The 14,543-nt window shown below is 38.7% G+C and overlaps 1 protein-coding gene across 4 annotated transcripts in view; it reads left to right on the top strand.

Annotated features, from left to right (window-relative positions):
* POLH (polymerase (DNA directed), eta) overlaps window positions 1-14,411 on the top strand; it is a 24,590-nt gene extending 10,179 nt beyond the window's left edge. For 3 of the 4 annotated variants that reach the window (XM_012735170.1, XM_012735203.1, XM_012735253.1), the window contains 7 exons: window positions 4,348-4,514; window positions 5,864-5,967; window positions 7,272-7,391; window positions 8,179-8,302; window positions 8,795-8,860; window positions 12,139-12,308; window positions 12,892-14,411. In XM_012735170.1, the coding sequence (XP_012590624.1) occupies window positions 4,348-4,514; window positions 5,864-5,967; window positions 7,272-7,391; window positions 8,179-8,302; window positions 8,795-8,860; window positions 12,139-12,308; window positions 12,892-13,924 (1,784 nt within the window). In that variant the 3' untranslated portion in view covers window positions 13,925-14,411. Of the gene's footprint in view, window positions 1-4,347; window positions 4,515-5,863; window positions 5,968-7,271; window positions 7,392-8,178; window positions 8,303-8,794; window positions 8,861-12,138; window positions 12,433-12,891 lie in introns of those variants that run through there. The other variant, XM_012735229.1, reaches the window with a different exon arrangement.
* Window positions 14,412-14,543: the final 132 nt, after the last annotated feature.

A 14,543-nucleotide genomic window follows, 5' to 3' on the forward strand; every position in this document is an offset into this window, starting at 1 on the left:
AACCCGCTGCGCCACCAGGGAGGGCCCTAATTTTAAGATTTTATTTAGTTATGCATACTGGGTGACAGGAGATGAGAGGATTCACCAGCAACAGAGTGGGGAGCAGAATAGGCAGAAGGATGGAAACACACTGCTGAGGGTAGCAGTGGGTGAGACAGGAGAGGTCTGCTGCGCCATGTGAGTCAACTACCTCGCTAGGGATCGAACTTGTGCTGCATTGTCTGCAGATAGCTTGATAGTGCTGTACTTTAACCCCTTGTACCACAAGGGAGGGCCCTGTATTGTCTTATATAGTTTCAGGTCTATGAATCATATGGAATTGGCCTTTAATTTTACTTAAGGTAGTGAGCCATCATAGTTATTATTCTTGGAATGAGTCTTCCCAACATTTATTTATTAAGCAATGTGTTTTTTCCCTCAAATTTCTCTATTTAAGTGGATTAGTTTTAGAGATAGCCCTTTGATCTCTCTATTCCTGCTCCAGAAACACAATGTTTTTGTTGTTTATGGTATAAGATAATATTTGATAAGGAGTCCCTCTGTTTTGTTTTCACAAAATTTTCATAGCTTTTTTATTTTTTAAAGACTTATTTTATTTATTTATGCATATAGGAACTGGGGTGTAGGCCAGAGGTGCAGGGGTGGGAATGAGGATTCACCAGAGACAGTATGAGGAACAGAACAGGTTGGTCTACTGAGATACACTGCTGAGGAAGACAGGAGAGGTCTGCTGCATGTTGTGGTGGGTAATTGAACTCATACCTTAGTGGCTGGAGATAAATTGACAGTGGTGAGACTTAATGCCTTGCACCACCAGGGAGGTGCTCTAGATGCTTTTTTAAAGCTGATACTACTTTATGTTTTTTTCTATTATATTTCTAATTGCTTATTGATGTGTAGAAGAATGATAAATGATTTATTTCTAAAGTTGTTCTCTTTCTAAATTTTTCCATGACAAAAACTTGTGATATGATCTCCACGGAAAGTTCTTTAATAAGTTAAATTTTTTAAAAAGATGTATTTATTTATGCATACAAAGACTGGGGTACAGACCAGAGTTCCAGGGGGTCAAGGGGATTAAAGGCAGAGTGGGGAACAGAACCGACAGACCTACTGAAGTACACTGCTAACGGGAGCAGTGGGTGGGTCAGGAGAGGTCTGCTGTGCCATGTGGGTCACCTCCCTGGTTGGGAATCAAATTCATGATGCAGTGGCTGTAGATAGCTCATAAAGCTGTGCTTTAACAACTGTTGTGCCACCAGGGAGGACCCCCTAATAAGTAAAATTTACTTGATGTTTAAAAATATTAGACTACAATAAAATTAGGACAATAAAAACTTCTTTGGGCATAATAATTAAGTTATGAGGCCTCCCTGGTGGTGTGGGGATTAAGTCTCAGTGTTATCATGCATCACCACTTTGGCCTGAGCTTGATCCCCAGCCAGGGAGCTAATCCACATGTGGCGCAGCAGACCTCTTCTGTTTTGCCTGCTGTTCTCCTTAGCAGTGTATTTCAGTAGATATGCTTCCCAATCTCTCTCTGGTGAATCCTTTTGCCCCCTCCCCTGCACCTCTGACCTACACCCCAGTTCTTGTATGCATAAATAAATAAAAACAACTCTTAAAAAAATAAAATCTTTCAAAAAATAATTAAATTATAATAGTTCTAGGTACTAGATTGGAAAAAAATCTGATTTTTTTTAACATAATATGATAAAAATGGAATTTAGTTTGGTCTCCCAGAGCCAATAATACTACATCAGAGTCTTTCAACAGAGTATATATACTTCTTTCCTGAACATTTTCTGATACATTTGATAATGACTACATTCAAAACAGTGTATTTGTTCTCTCCTTCATTTGTGACATGTACTTTAGAACAATTTTGTAATATTCTTACTCAGAAGAAATTTCAGTGAAAAAACTACTGGACATTAATCAAAAGGAAATAGTACAAATCTATATATCAAGTTAGTTTGAGGGAGGGGAAAAAACCATAAAGCCATGTGTTATTTCTTGTAGAAACCAGACTTGTCCATAAGTTCTAAGAAAGTTTAGCTTATTTCTAGTTACAGTGAATTTTCCATGGTTTGCATGTTTATGTAGAGTTTTCTTTGCTGTTGTATAATATGCCTTTGGTAATATTAATAGAACTTGCCAGGAAACCTTGTGGGAAGGACCACTGAGGAATTGTTCTATTTTCTGATCCTGATACAGCAGAGTTTATCAAGCTGGAGACTCACGGATCCTTTAGTTCTTTAGATTCTTTAGTTCTCTAGGGAAAATCCAATTAATAAATATGTGCTACTTAAAGGAGCATATATGTAATGATATATTATGATTGTCTTTAGTATTCTGAGACCACTCTATTGATCACAATAAGGAAGATTTTCTTTGGTCTTAAGCTTTTTGTGTAACACATTTTATTATGTAGCTAGCTTTTTAAAAATAAACATTTAGAATTGATTTTATAATGGTTTAAATCAATGGTTTTTAAGTTCTTTTGTTTTCTTGAGGGCTATGTATATGAAAATCTGTTGAAAGTTGTGGATCTTCCTTATCTAGATATGTAGAAAAATATGTATCTATAGATAGGACAGTTTTGCATTCAGTTTTCTAGTGATTCAGGATTGATCACTTTCTTTGCAAGTGATGTGACCATGTTTATAGAAAATCCAAAGGAATTTACCAAAAACAAAAAAGGCAAACTTGAATAAGTTTTGGAGATTAATAATATTATTTTGCAAGTTTGCAGGAGTCAATATGTAAAAATGAAAAACCACTAGTATTTCTGTATACCAAAATTGAAAATAGAAAATTGTAATTTAAAATGCAGTAGTAGGGGCCTCCCTGGTGATGCAAGGGGTTAAGCCTCAGCACTAGAAAGCTATCCTACAGAGTTCGAACCCTGGCCAGGTTGAGCTGACCCACATGGCACAGCAGATCTCTCCTGACCCGCCCGCTGCTCCCTTCAGCAGTATATTTCAGTCATTGGCCTGTTCTGTTCCCTGCTGTCTCTGGTGAATACTCTCACCCCCTGCACCTCTGACCTACACCCCAGCTCTTATATCTATAAATACATTTTAAAAAGCTTTTAAAATAAACTAAAAAGCAGTAGTAGCATTTGCAATAAACATTAAATTCATGAAATTATTAAAGATAAATTTAACAACATATGGTTAATGGTCAGTGAAACAAATTGGTCAGTGAAAACATAAAACATCACTGAGAAAGTATTGTTCAGTATAAACGGTGTTATAAGAAAACAAATCCACAAAGGCAAGAAGCAGTGGTTATGTATTTCCTTTTAAGGGTTTATCTTACTCTCTCTTCTCATAAATGAACCTTCATTGTATGTGTCAAGATATTTTAAGTGTGTGTGTGTTTTTTTTTTTTTGCCTTGTTCAAAGCTCTTTACTGCCTCTTTAAAACATCATATCTTTATTTCTTATGTACCTAACACCCTATGTATAATCATCTTTTTGTTTAAAATCTGGATAATTCTAAATTGGCTAGTAAGATAACTTTTAAGATTCTAAGTTCAAAACTATGACCAATTTAAACAACTTTCAGGAAGCTAAATCATCTAGTACCTCTGTACTTATTACACTGGAACCAACCTCTAAAAACACAAATAAGAACAAGTATCTACTGAATTTTGAATAAATTCTGATTATATCTTTCAGTTGAATAACAACAGAATTTTTGGGGGTGTTCAAAGGGGAAGTTGGAGAAAGTAAGTTGAAGAAAGGAGGAAAAAGCATGTACTTTTTAAAAAAGATTTTTTTTTTTATTTATGCATACAAGAACTAGGGTATAGACGAGGGGCACAGGGGGCAAGAGGATTCCCCAGAGACAGAGTGGGGAGCAGAACAGGCAGATCAAAGAAGTATAGTACAGAGGGGAGCAGCAGGTAAGACAAGAGGTATGCTGCGCCATGTGGGTCAGCTTCCTGGCTGGGAATTGAGATCACTCTGCAGTGGTTGGTCATATCTTTAGAGAGCTGAGACTTTAACCCTTGTTCCACTAGGGAGGCCCCAAAATATGTGCTTTTAAATCATTGCTCATGAAAGATAATACAAAATATTTCTTATAAACTAGAACATTAAGGTTGAACATCTATGCAGGCTATGACTGCTAGGACATTAAGGCTCAACATATGCAGACCAAGACTGCTAGAATTGATATAAAGGAGAAGGTGTTCTTTCTTGTACTCACTTGTCTAACATGGCTGGCATATTTTTGAAAATCTGTTTAAAGTATCTGAAATGTAAACATTTCTGCATTAGAAAGAACAATTAAATAATATGATTTAAATTAAATGTCTAAATGTGATCTCTTTTTCAGAGGAGATGAGAAAACAAGGCTTATGTCAGTGGCTAAGTTCTCTTCAAATTGATAACAACTCTCCAGACTTGCATCTTACTGTGGGAGCACTGATTGTGGAGGAAATGAGGGCAGCCATAGAAAGGCAGACTGGTTTTCAGTGTTCAGCTGGAATTTCACACAACAAGGTAAAGATTGATTTAATTTTATTTTTTAAAGATTTGTTTCTTTATGCATACAAGAACTGGAGTGTAGGACAGAGGTGCCGGGGGTGAGAGGATTCATCAGAGACAGAATGCGGAGCAGAACAGGCAGATTAACTAAAACACATTGCTGAGGGAGCAGCAGGCGGGTCAGCAGAGGTCTGTCATGCCATTTGGGTCACCTCCCTTGCTTGGAATGGAATTCATGCTGCACTGGCTGAGGAGAGCCTCATAGTGCTGTGCTTTAACCTGTTGTGCCACTAGGGAGGGTCCAGTGAAGACTGATTTCAAAGAGAAAGGTGGATATCTCTAGCTAGAGACAGGAAGCTTAAACATGAGAGAGACATTTAAGTCAATACACATATGCTTTGTAATGAGTTTCTATTTAAAATTCAGAGGGAAATTACCAAACCATATTGCAAAAAGTTTTGGTTTTCTGGCTGGGTAGAGGGAGGAGAAGCAGAAGTTCAATGTAGTCATTAAAACCATACTAAAAATTGCCTAGTAAAATTTCCTAAAGAATCTCTCCAGTAGTGTGACCTCACTAGTGCGCAAGGGGTTAAGACGCAGTACTATGAATCGAGCTATAGCCGCTGCAGTGTGAGTTTGATCCCTGGTGAGGGAGGTGACCCACATGGCACAGTAGACCTCTCCTCTCTCACCTGCTGCCCCACTCTGCAGTGTATTTCAGTGGATCTGCCTGTTTTCACTCTGTCTCTGTTGAAATCTCTTACTGCCTGAATCTCTGGCCTACGCTCAAGTTCTCTAGTGAATTAATTCAAAGAATGATTTTATACTTTTCCTACTAATGATATTTTCTGAAATGATACCATTAGGATACTTTATTCTTTGAAGTGTTTGCCAGGATTTAATTTCTTCTTTTTGAAGTCTTGTTTATAGTATAAAATGTTAGTTCTTGGATGACATGAGCCCAAGCTTTAGTCTGTGTTAAGTCTGGCAGTCAAAGTGAACTAACCAAGAAATGTAAAATGTAGGGAATGTTTCAGCAGTTTCTTATGGACATATTAAGAAAGTTTTCTTCTGTAGCATCTCTACTTTTACTTTGTTGAAGTGGGAAAACATCAAGGAATAAATGGTGGAAGAAAAAATGAGTAATGGACAACTAAGAATGAAAGATATGGAAAGAACAGTGAGGATAGTGTGTCATGTTTTCAGTGGAAACGTGACACTGAAAGCATGTCTTTAGTGTCTGATTTGTTTTTAATTCGGAAACCATTAATTACAGCCTTTAAAGTGTGTGTGTCTGTGAATATTCTCTAACTCTCTGTGAGCATATTGATAGTTATGAAGTTTTTACATTTTCCATATTCCAGGTCCTGGCAAAATTGGCCTGTGGACTAAACAAGCCCAATCGCCAGACTCTGGTCTCACATGGGTCAGTCCCACAGCTCTTCCGCCAAATGCCTATTGGCAAAATGTAAGTATTTAGGGAGCACATTAAATTTCATTCATATACATGTAAAGGCCTTTTTTGTAGTTTTTTCTGTTCCTTATGAAGGACTGAAGCTAGAGAAAACAAGTATTAGGGAGGGAGAGGGAGATAGCAAAATATTTTGCAAAACAGGTTGACTTTTTCTTTTAAAAAAATTATTTATACATACAAGGTGTAGGTCAGAGGTACAGTGGGTAAGAGGATTCACCAAAAACAGAGTGGGGAGCAGAACAGACAATCTACTGAAATACACTACTGAAGGGAGCAGTGGGCCAGGCAGGAGAGATCTGCTGTGCCATGAGGTCAGCTCCTTGGCTGAAGATCGAACTCATGCTGCTGTGGCTGGCAGTGGCTTGATATCTCTGAGACTTTAATCCCTCAGCACCAGAAAAGTCCCCTGAGACTTTATTGTAATAAATTTCAGTCATGGATTAGCTGTGGAAGCTGCTAAATCTTTAATTTAAAAAAAAAACTGGGCTTTTTGATCAAACCTATTACTAAATAACTAATTTCTTCTGATATCATTGTATTCAGGGCTACTGAATTGCTGTCAAACTTGACATAAGAGAATAAGCTAAATAAAATCAATGAATGGCTTGTGCCTAACAACTGTATGACCTTGACAAGAACTTAAAAAAATGTTCTTAAAGGGATATAACACTTCACAGCAACCTTGAAAGTGCTGACACAAGAGTATACATGACTAATTGCTAAATGAATTGTATAGTTACCAAAGTACACAGTATTTATGAAGAAGGCATGTGATTTTGAGATTTGGCTCAATTTAGAGACATGAGAATAGAACAATGTGAACACAAAGAGGGGGGAAAGGACGAGGTATTTTCAGTGACTTGGGACAAAAATAGTTAACTGATAAGTCACTGATAAGTGACAGAAAGAGGGCTGAAATGATAGTCTGAGGATAGATTTTAGGAAGCCTCAAAAGCCAGACCTTTACTCATAGAAAGTAGGATTTGCTTGGGATTAGAATTTTAATCCCTACTTGGGACAGTAAATTCTATACAATTGAAAGTTTTATAGACAGTTGACTTGACAACTAATCAATGACTTTAACCTTTTGTTTGTGCTATTATTAATTTTATTCCCAGACCCTATCTTCCAAGATATCTGAATTCCCAGAACCACTTAGTCTGAGAAAATTAATAGTCTATGAGACCAGTGTGGTCTCATTTCGCTTGAACTTTCAAAGAGTAATTATGGCAGCAAAATGTCTTATGTTTGCTACTCCCTGGATATTCATGGTGATATATAAATTCTTTTCTTATTAGCCGTAGTCTTGGAGGAAAGCTTGGGGCATCGGTCATTGAAATTCTGGGGGTAGAATACATGGGCGAACTAACCCAGTTCACTGAATCCCAGCTTCAGAGTCATTTTGGGGAAAAGAATGGGTAAGTGATTCATAATACTTTTTTTTTTTAAAGATTTATTTATTTGTTCATACAGAACTGGGGTACAGACCAGAGGCTCAGGGGTGGCGAGAGGCTTCACCAGAGACAGAGCGGGGAGCAGAACAGGCAGATGGAGGAAGTACACTGCTGAGGGGAGCAGCGGCGGGTCAGGAGAGGTCTGCCACGCCATGTGGTCACCTCCGGGGCAGGCAGGAATCGAACTCATGCGGAAGTGGCTTTAGCTTCTCAGTGCTGTGCTTTAACCCGCTGTGCCACCAGGGAGGGCCTCATAATACTTTTTAACCATAACTTTATGGAGATGCTAAATTCAAATATAGACAAAAGCATCTAATAAAACCAAGATCTGTCTTTAGATTTAACATTCGTTCCTTAAGTAATTTCCGTGGCCCTTTCATTTTAAAACATTAGATCACTAGAGTCTATCAGTCTAGGTTATTACGTTTTTTTATACGTATACGGTTGATTGTGTGCAAAGTTAATATTCCTTTGTAATCTTTTTATTTAGGCTGTAGTAAGTACCAAAAAGCATGAGTATATGAATTAGGAATTTACATGGTACTTTTCTGAAAATAAGATTAGATTAGAAAACATAACCACTGTTCCTCTCCTTGGCAATATAGTGCGCTGAAATTCAGTAGGACAGTCAGGAATTCTGTCAGTGTATACTTAATGAAAGGGTTAAAAATATAATATATGCAAATTAAAACTGGTGTTTTAACATAAATAATCATTCCCTTCATCTTAAATTTTGCAATGCTTTTATTAGGTCTTGGTTGTATGCAATGTGTCGTGGGATTGAACATGATCCAGTTAAGCCCAGGCAACTACCCAAAACCATTGGGTGCAGCAAGAACTTCCCAGGAAAAACAGCTCTGGCTACTCAGGAACAGGTGGGTAGGCATTCTGGGAGCAGTGCTACTTAAGCGAGAGAGTGGGTACATCTTGGTAGCTGTGGGAGATTTAATAAGTTACATGGGACCTTTGTAAAGTATGAAGGAAAATGTCCTTTTTATTGTGTGTGGAAAGTTAACTCATTTAATTTGTAACATAATACTTTCCCTTGTTTTAAATCTAAAATGGAACTGACTGAAGGTGGTAGGTGAAAACTTGGAAGACTCAGGATATTATACATCAAGTTTGTCTCTTTTTTCTCAGAGCTGAAACACATGCTTGAAATTCAGCTGATAGTATACCAGCAGGAAAAGAAAACAAAATGTTCAGCTAGGGCAGATCATAGTACTTAAGATTTCCATAATCTGGTGATGGCTATGAAGGAGCCTTTGGTGGACACTTCCATTTGGGGAAAAAATGAACAAATTAGTCCAAATTCTATAATAAATCTAGAGTTAGATGAAAAATTAAAGTCTCAATACTTCTTTTAGGTACAGTGGTGGCTTTTGCAATTAGCCCAGGAGCTGGAAGAAAGACTAACCAAGGACCGAAATGATGTAAGATTATTTTTCTTTATTCTTGGGGTGAGCTTTTTTTTTTAAGATTTATTTATGCTTACAGAACTGGAATACAGGCCAGAGGTGTGGTGGATGAGAGGATTCACCAGAGACTGAGTGGGGAGCAGAACAGTCAGATTGACAAAGTAAACTGCTGAGGGGAGCAGCGGGCAGTTCAGAAGTGGTCTGCCACGCCATGTGGGTCAGCTCCCTAGCCAGAGATCGAACTCGTGCTGCAGTGGCTTCAGAGAGCTTCATGATGTGGTGCTTTAACCTGTTGCGCCACCAGGGAGAGCCCAGGGTTAGCTTCAGAACTTAAATATTAGTTGTTCCTTCTGAAGTAAAAACAAACCTACAGAAAAATACTAGCTTAGAAACTTAAGAGAAATCTTTCTGTATTCCATATAACTCCCAGCATGATCATTGAAAACTGCCATCTGTGAACACAAAACCTGACTAACCTTGTCTTCCTCAGTCCCATTTGCTTCCATTTAAATATTTAACTCTGGGCCCTCCCTGGTGGCACAGCGGGTTAAAGCACAGCACTGAGAATCTAAAGCCACTTCCGCATGAGTTCGATTCCCGCCTGCCCCGGAGGTGACCACATGGCGTGGCAGACCTCTCCTGACCCGCCCGCTGCTCCCCTCAGCAGTGTACTTTGTCGATCTGCCTGTTCTGTTCCCCACTCTGTCTCTGGTGAAGCCTCTCACCGCCCCTGAGCCTCTGGCCTGTACCCCAGTTCTGTATGCACAAATGAATAAATCTTTAAAAAAAAAAAAAAAAACTGCTGCAACTATTGATATACAGTGGCTATCATCAGAATACAGCTGGACATATAGGACATTCGGGATTGAGCTGTACATTATTGGACTTAAAATCAATGTAATGAAGTACTGGCACTTTTAGAGACAAGAATATTAAGTCAGAGATTGATTAGCTTCATAATTTAAAATGCATCCATTTATAGTATACATGTATGTCTATAGTTTTAATATATCCCAGAGTTGTTCATCTTTGCCATAATTTAAGACATTTTCATCACCCAAAAGAGAGATCTTATACTACTAGCAGCTCTAGGCAACCACTAGTCTGCTCCTTTTTTTAAAAAAAATTTACTTATGCATCCAAAACTGGAGTTCAGGTCAGAGGTGTGAGGGCTGAGAGGATTCACCAGAGATAGATTAGGGAACAGAACAGTAGTCTGCTCATTTTTGAATGGATTTTCTATCACTGAGGTTTTTTTCTAATTACATTAAAAAAATGATTATTTCTATATCTATTTACATTATTGTTCATTTTAAAACAATGTTTTCTTTCCCTTCTCTTTCTGATTCCTCTCCCTCCCTGTAGGATATCTGTGGTTATAATTGTTTTGTTTTGTGATAATATAATTATTCCCCCTATGTCTTATTTGGTTCTCTTAAATCATTGAGTTTTTGAGTTCATTATGCATTCTAGGTGCAAACTCCTTCTCAAATACAAATATTTTCTCCCATTTCCTGGGTTTTCTTTTCACTTTCCTCTCCAGTTGAACTGAGACTATAAATTAACTATATTCTGTCGGGAGTTGTCCAAAACTTGGTGTTTGTGCCTTCAACTGACTTGGTGGAGAGTATTTATTTGTATGTAGCACAGAGGGCAATAGGATCCCAGGTGTCATATGTGTTTTGCACTATTTGTGCCCACTAGGTGTCGCTCTGTTCTCATCCCTTTTATAAGCTCCTGGGGCTTTTCTTTCCATTTTGTGTCTTGTACCATACAGTAGGGATCCCTGGGTAATGTATCTTTAAACGTAAAAGGATTTTGTTGAAAAGCGTTCTAGTGATTTCCCTTCACACTTAAGTTCTATGGATTTCTTTTATCCTCTGGCTACTTCTCTGACCTTTTAACACTGTTCTAGATTCCACTTGGCCGCCTCCTTTTATATTTCACACAAGTAAGCTTCCAATTTAGTACTTTGTATATGCTATTCCTATGGCCTGAAGAACCTTTGCTTCCTCACTTTATTCAGCTCTCTGCTCAAATATCATTTTCTCCAAGAGGCCTTTCCCAGTTACCTTATCACATTAACGCACTCTGCCCTTTTTTAAAAGATTTATTTATTTATTTATGCATGCATGCATACAAGAACTAGAGTAATAATCAGAGGTTTGTGGAGGGGGGGGCAGTGAGAGTATTCTACAGAGACAAGAGTGGGGAGCAAAACAGGCAGATCCACTAAAACACACTGCTGAGTGGAACAGTGGGTAAAACAGGAGAGATCTGCTGTGCCATGTGGGTCAGCTCCCTGGCTGGTAATAGAACTCATACTGCAGTGGCTGCCAGTAGCTTACTGCTGAGGCTTAACCCCTTGCAACACCAGAGAGGCCTACATTTTTTCTCATAGCACTCTGAATTAATTTGTCATATGCCTACTTACTTATTAACTGTAGCTTCTACTACAATATCTGTGAGCCCTCAGTCTTTATTTTATTCTTATCTCTCTAGATAGTGCCTAATATATAGCAGGCCATTAACTGAGTTGCTTTTAGTCAACAAAGGCTTCAGTTTGTCTCCTAAAAATATACAAATCAGTATGAATTGTATTTACAAATTCAGGTACCAAAAACAATTGTTGCTGCTTTTGACTTGTTTGCCCTAGATTTGTTTTTACTCACTTACATCTTTTGATTTTGAAAAAAAGACTTCTCACCTTTCCATATTTTGCCTCTTGACCTTTATTTCTTGATTTGCTTTGCATCAGCAGTATTCTGATGTTTCAATTTCACTGAAAAGTGAGTGGGGAAAAAAAGTGCTCTCTAAAGGCAGGCTCACTGCACTGTATCTTCTATATTGGTGGGCTGCAATGAGGTGGCAGCGGTAACTTCTGCTCTTAGTAAGTTTAAGCATCAGGGCAGATTAAAGAATAAATCTTCTATTCAAATCTTGACATCCTTGCTTGAATCTTCCTTTCAGACAATTACTAATATGTGTGCTTAAGTACAAAGTAGAATGTAGTACTGCAGGTATTTGTTATGATCTTCCTTTGTGGACAGGTATATGATTGAAAACAATGAGTCCATTTTCATTTTGTCCTGTTTCATCACCTGTCATAATAGCCTAGATGGTCTAATAAATCCCATCATCCAAAGTATGTCTTCTCCAGTTATTTTTTATATCCAGAAATAACATAAAAAAATTGGCTTTTTTCAAATCATTTTAATCTCCTCTTACGTGATTCAGTTTGTAGAATTCAGATGTTCATGCTAACTATTTCTGGTACCCTTTTACATGCTAAGAATGACAGGGTGGCCATCCAGCTGGCTGTGAGCATCCGTATTCAAGGAGACAAACGTCTTAGCAGCCTGCGCCGCTGCTGTGCCCTCACCCACTATGATGCTTACAAGATGAGCCAGGATGCATTTGCTGCCATCAGGAACTGTAATACCTCAAGAATCCAAACTGAATGGTAAGTGTCTTTCTAGCTCATCTTAGAAGAGCCTTACTTAAACCCTATTTTAGCTCTACCTACTGGGGTCATACTGAGGACAAGAACACAGTGGCAACACCAGAAACAAGGCAGCTAAGTTGCATTTGATGTATTCTAGTTCTAAGACAGTACGAGCCAGTATCAGAATGTGGCTAATTGCACTTGGAATTTCAAGAATATACTTGGGAACTTCTCAATTTCTTAAGTATTTTCCTTTGAAAACAAGCAAAAGCATTTTCTTTGATAATCAAAGTACAACAGTACCTTATGAAAACTAGTTGTAAAGGGATCTAATTTACACACATCTGATTTGATAGGTGTTCATAGTCACTTGTTCTCAAGGAGTGGTCCTTGACCAGAAACATCAGCATTTAGGAACTTGTTAGAAGGGCAAATTTTCTACCCATCCCAGGTCTACTACATTTGTGTTGATCTGATAACCCCTAAAGTTTGAGGACTGTTGCACTAAAACTTTTCTCTGGTAACAGAGACAGAATCCCAAGTAATTTATGAACTGCATCTGTGACCTGCTGCTAATCTTGTTCCTCTACTTTCTATACAGGTCCCCTCCTCTTACAATGCTTTTCCTCTGTGCCACCAAATTCTCTTCTTCTACCCCATCCTCCAGCACAGACATCACCGTCTTCTTGAACAGTGACCCAAATTCTCTGCCCAAGGTGCCAATTACCAGTTCTGAAGCTAAGACTCAGCGAAGTGGCCCAGCAGTTAAAGCCACTAAGAAAGCAACCACTTCTCTGGAATCATTCTTCCAAAAAGCTGTAGAAAAGCAAAAAGTCAAAGAAGCTTCAATTTCATCTTTTACTGCTACTACCCAGGCCCCCATAAACAATTCACCATCTAAGCCTTCATTATCTTCCCAGAGCAGCTGTACAACGGGAGCTGAGTCCTTCCCAGAAGCTGTAGAAAAGCAGAGAGTCAAAGAATCTTCAGTTTCATCTCTTATTGCTACTACTCAGGCTCCCATAAACAATTCACCATCTAAGCCCTTATCTTTCCAAAGCAGTCGTACGACAGGAGCTGAGCCCTTCTTTAAGCAGAAAAGTCTGCTTTTAAAGCAAAAACAGACTAATAGTCCTTCAAAATTCTGTCCTCTACAAAATGCACTGTCCAGCTCTAAAGAGTTGCCAAACTCTTTTTCAAAAGAGTATCCATATCGTGCCCCTATATGTGAAGAGGTATTGGAAGTAGAATCCGCTAAAGTAACTCCTACAGAGATGGATTTGACCCAGGACAGCCCAAACACACTTGTTTCTGTTACTTCCAAGTCTGCTGTGGAGGTTGCTCAGAAAGAAACTACCACCCCAAGTCTTCTGACTGCTGAAGACCAGGTGCCCTGTGAGAAATGTGGCTCTTTGGTACCTGTATGGGACATGCCGGAACATACAGACTACCATTTTGCATTGGAGTTGCAGAAATCCTTTTTACAAACCCACTCCTCAAATCCCCAGGTTGTTCCTGCCAGTTCTCCTCAAAGCAAAAGAAATCCCAAGAGCCCTTTGGCCTCGAGTAATAAACGTCCTAGGCCTGAGGGTATGCAGACACTGGAATCATTTTTTAAGCCATTAACACACTAGTGCTGCCCTCAGGCTTGCTGCAGGGTTTAATATTTCCTCTCTAACCCAGGAAATGGAAATATATTGGCTTCTCAGGAAAATTCATAATTTTATGAAATTTTTAGTAAGAAAAATAATCCAGTTAGGTGCTAATTCAGGTTCTCATCTCTTCACTAGCATGGATTCTAATCCCACTGCATAGGGAGATATAAAAATTGATCTTCCACAGATATAACTTCTTAGTTTTTAATCTTTTGAATTTAGGGAGGTAGTGTCAAATTTTTGGGCCTTGGGGCCCAAGAGCTCTCTTACCAAACCCAGCTCTGTCTCATTATGAGTGTGTTGCTGGTAAAGTTGCATTAATACCTTATAAATTATTAATGGTTAAGAACAATGTATTTAAAGTATGTAGCTCTAAGTTGTCACAGAAAAGGAAGTCAAAAAAGTTTAGGGCCCTCCCTGGTGGTGCAGCAGGTTAAAGCACAGCACTAAGAAGCTAAAGCCACTTCATCACCCCACCCGTGACCCACATGGCATGGCAGACCTCTCCTGACCCTCCTGCTGCTCCCCTTGGCAGTGTACTTGGTCAGTTGGCTTGTTCTGCTCCCCACTCTGTCTCTGGTGAATCCTCTCACCACCC

This window comes from Condylura cristata, unplaced genomic scaffold (genome assembly GCF_000260355.1).
Source record: "Condylura cristata isolate star-nosed mole 26May11 unplaced genomic scaffold, ConCri1.0 scaffold00001, whole genome shotgun sequence".
Classification (NCBI taxonomy): domain Eukaryota; kingdom Metazoa; phylum Chordata; class Mammalia; order Eulipotyphla; family Talpidae; genus Condylura; species Condylura cristata.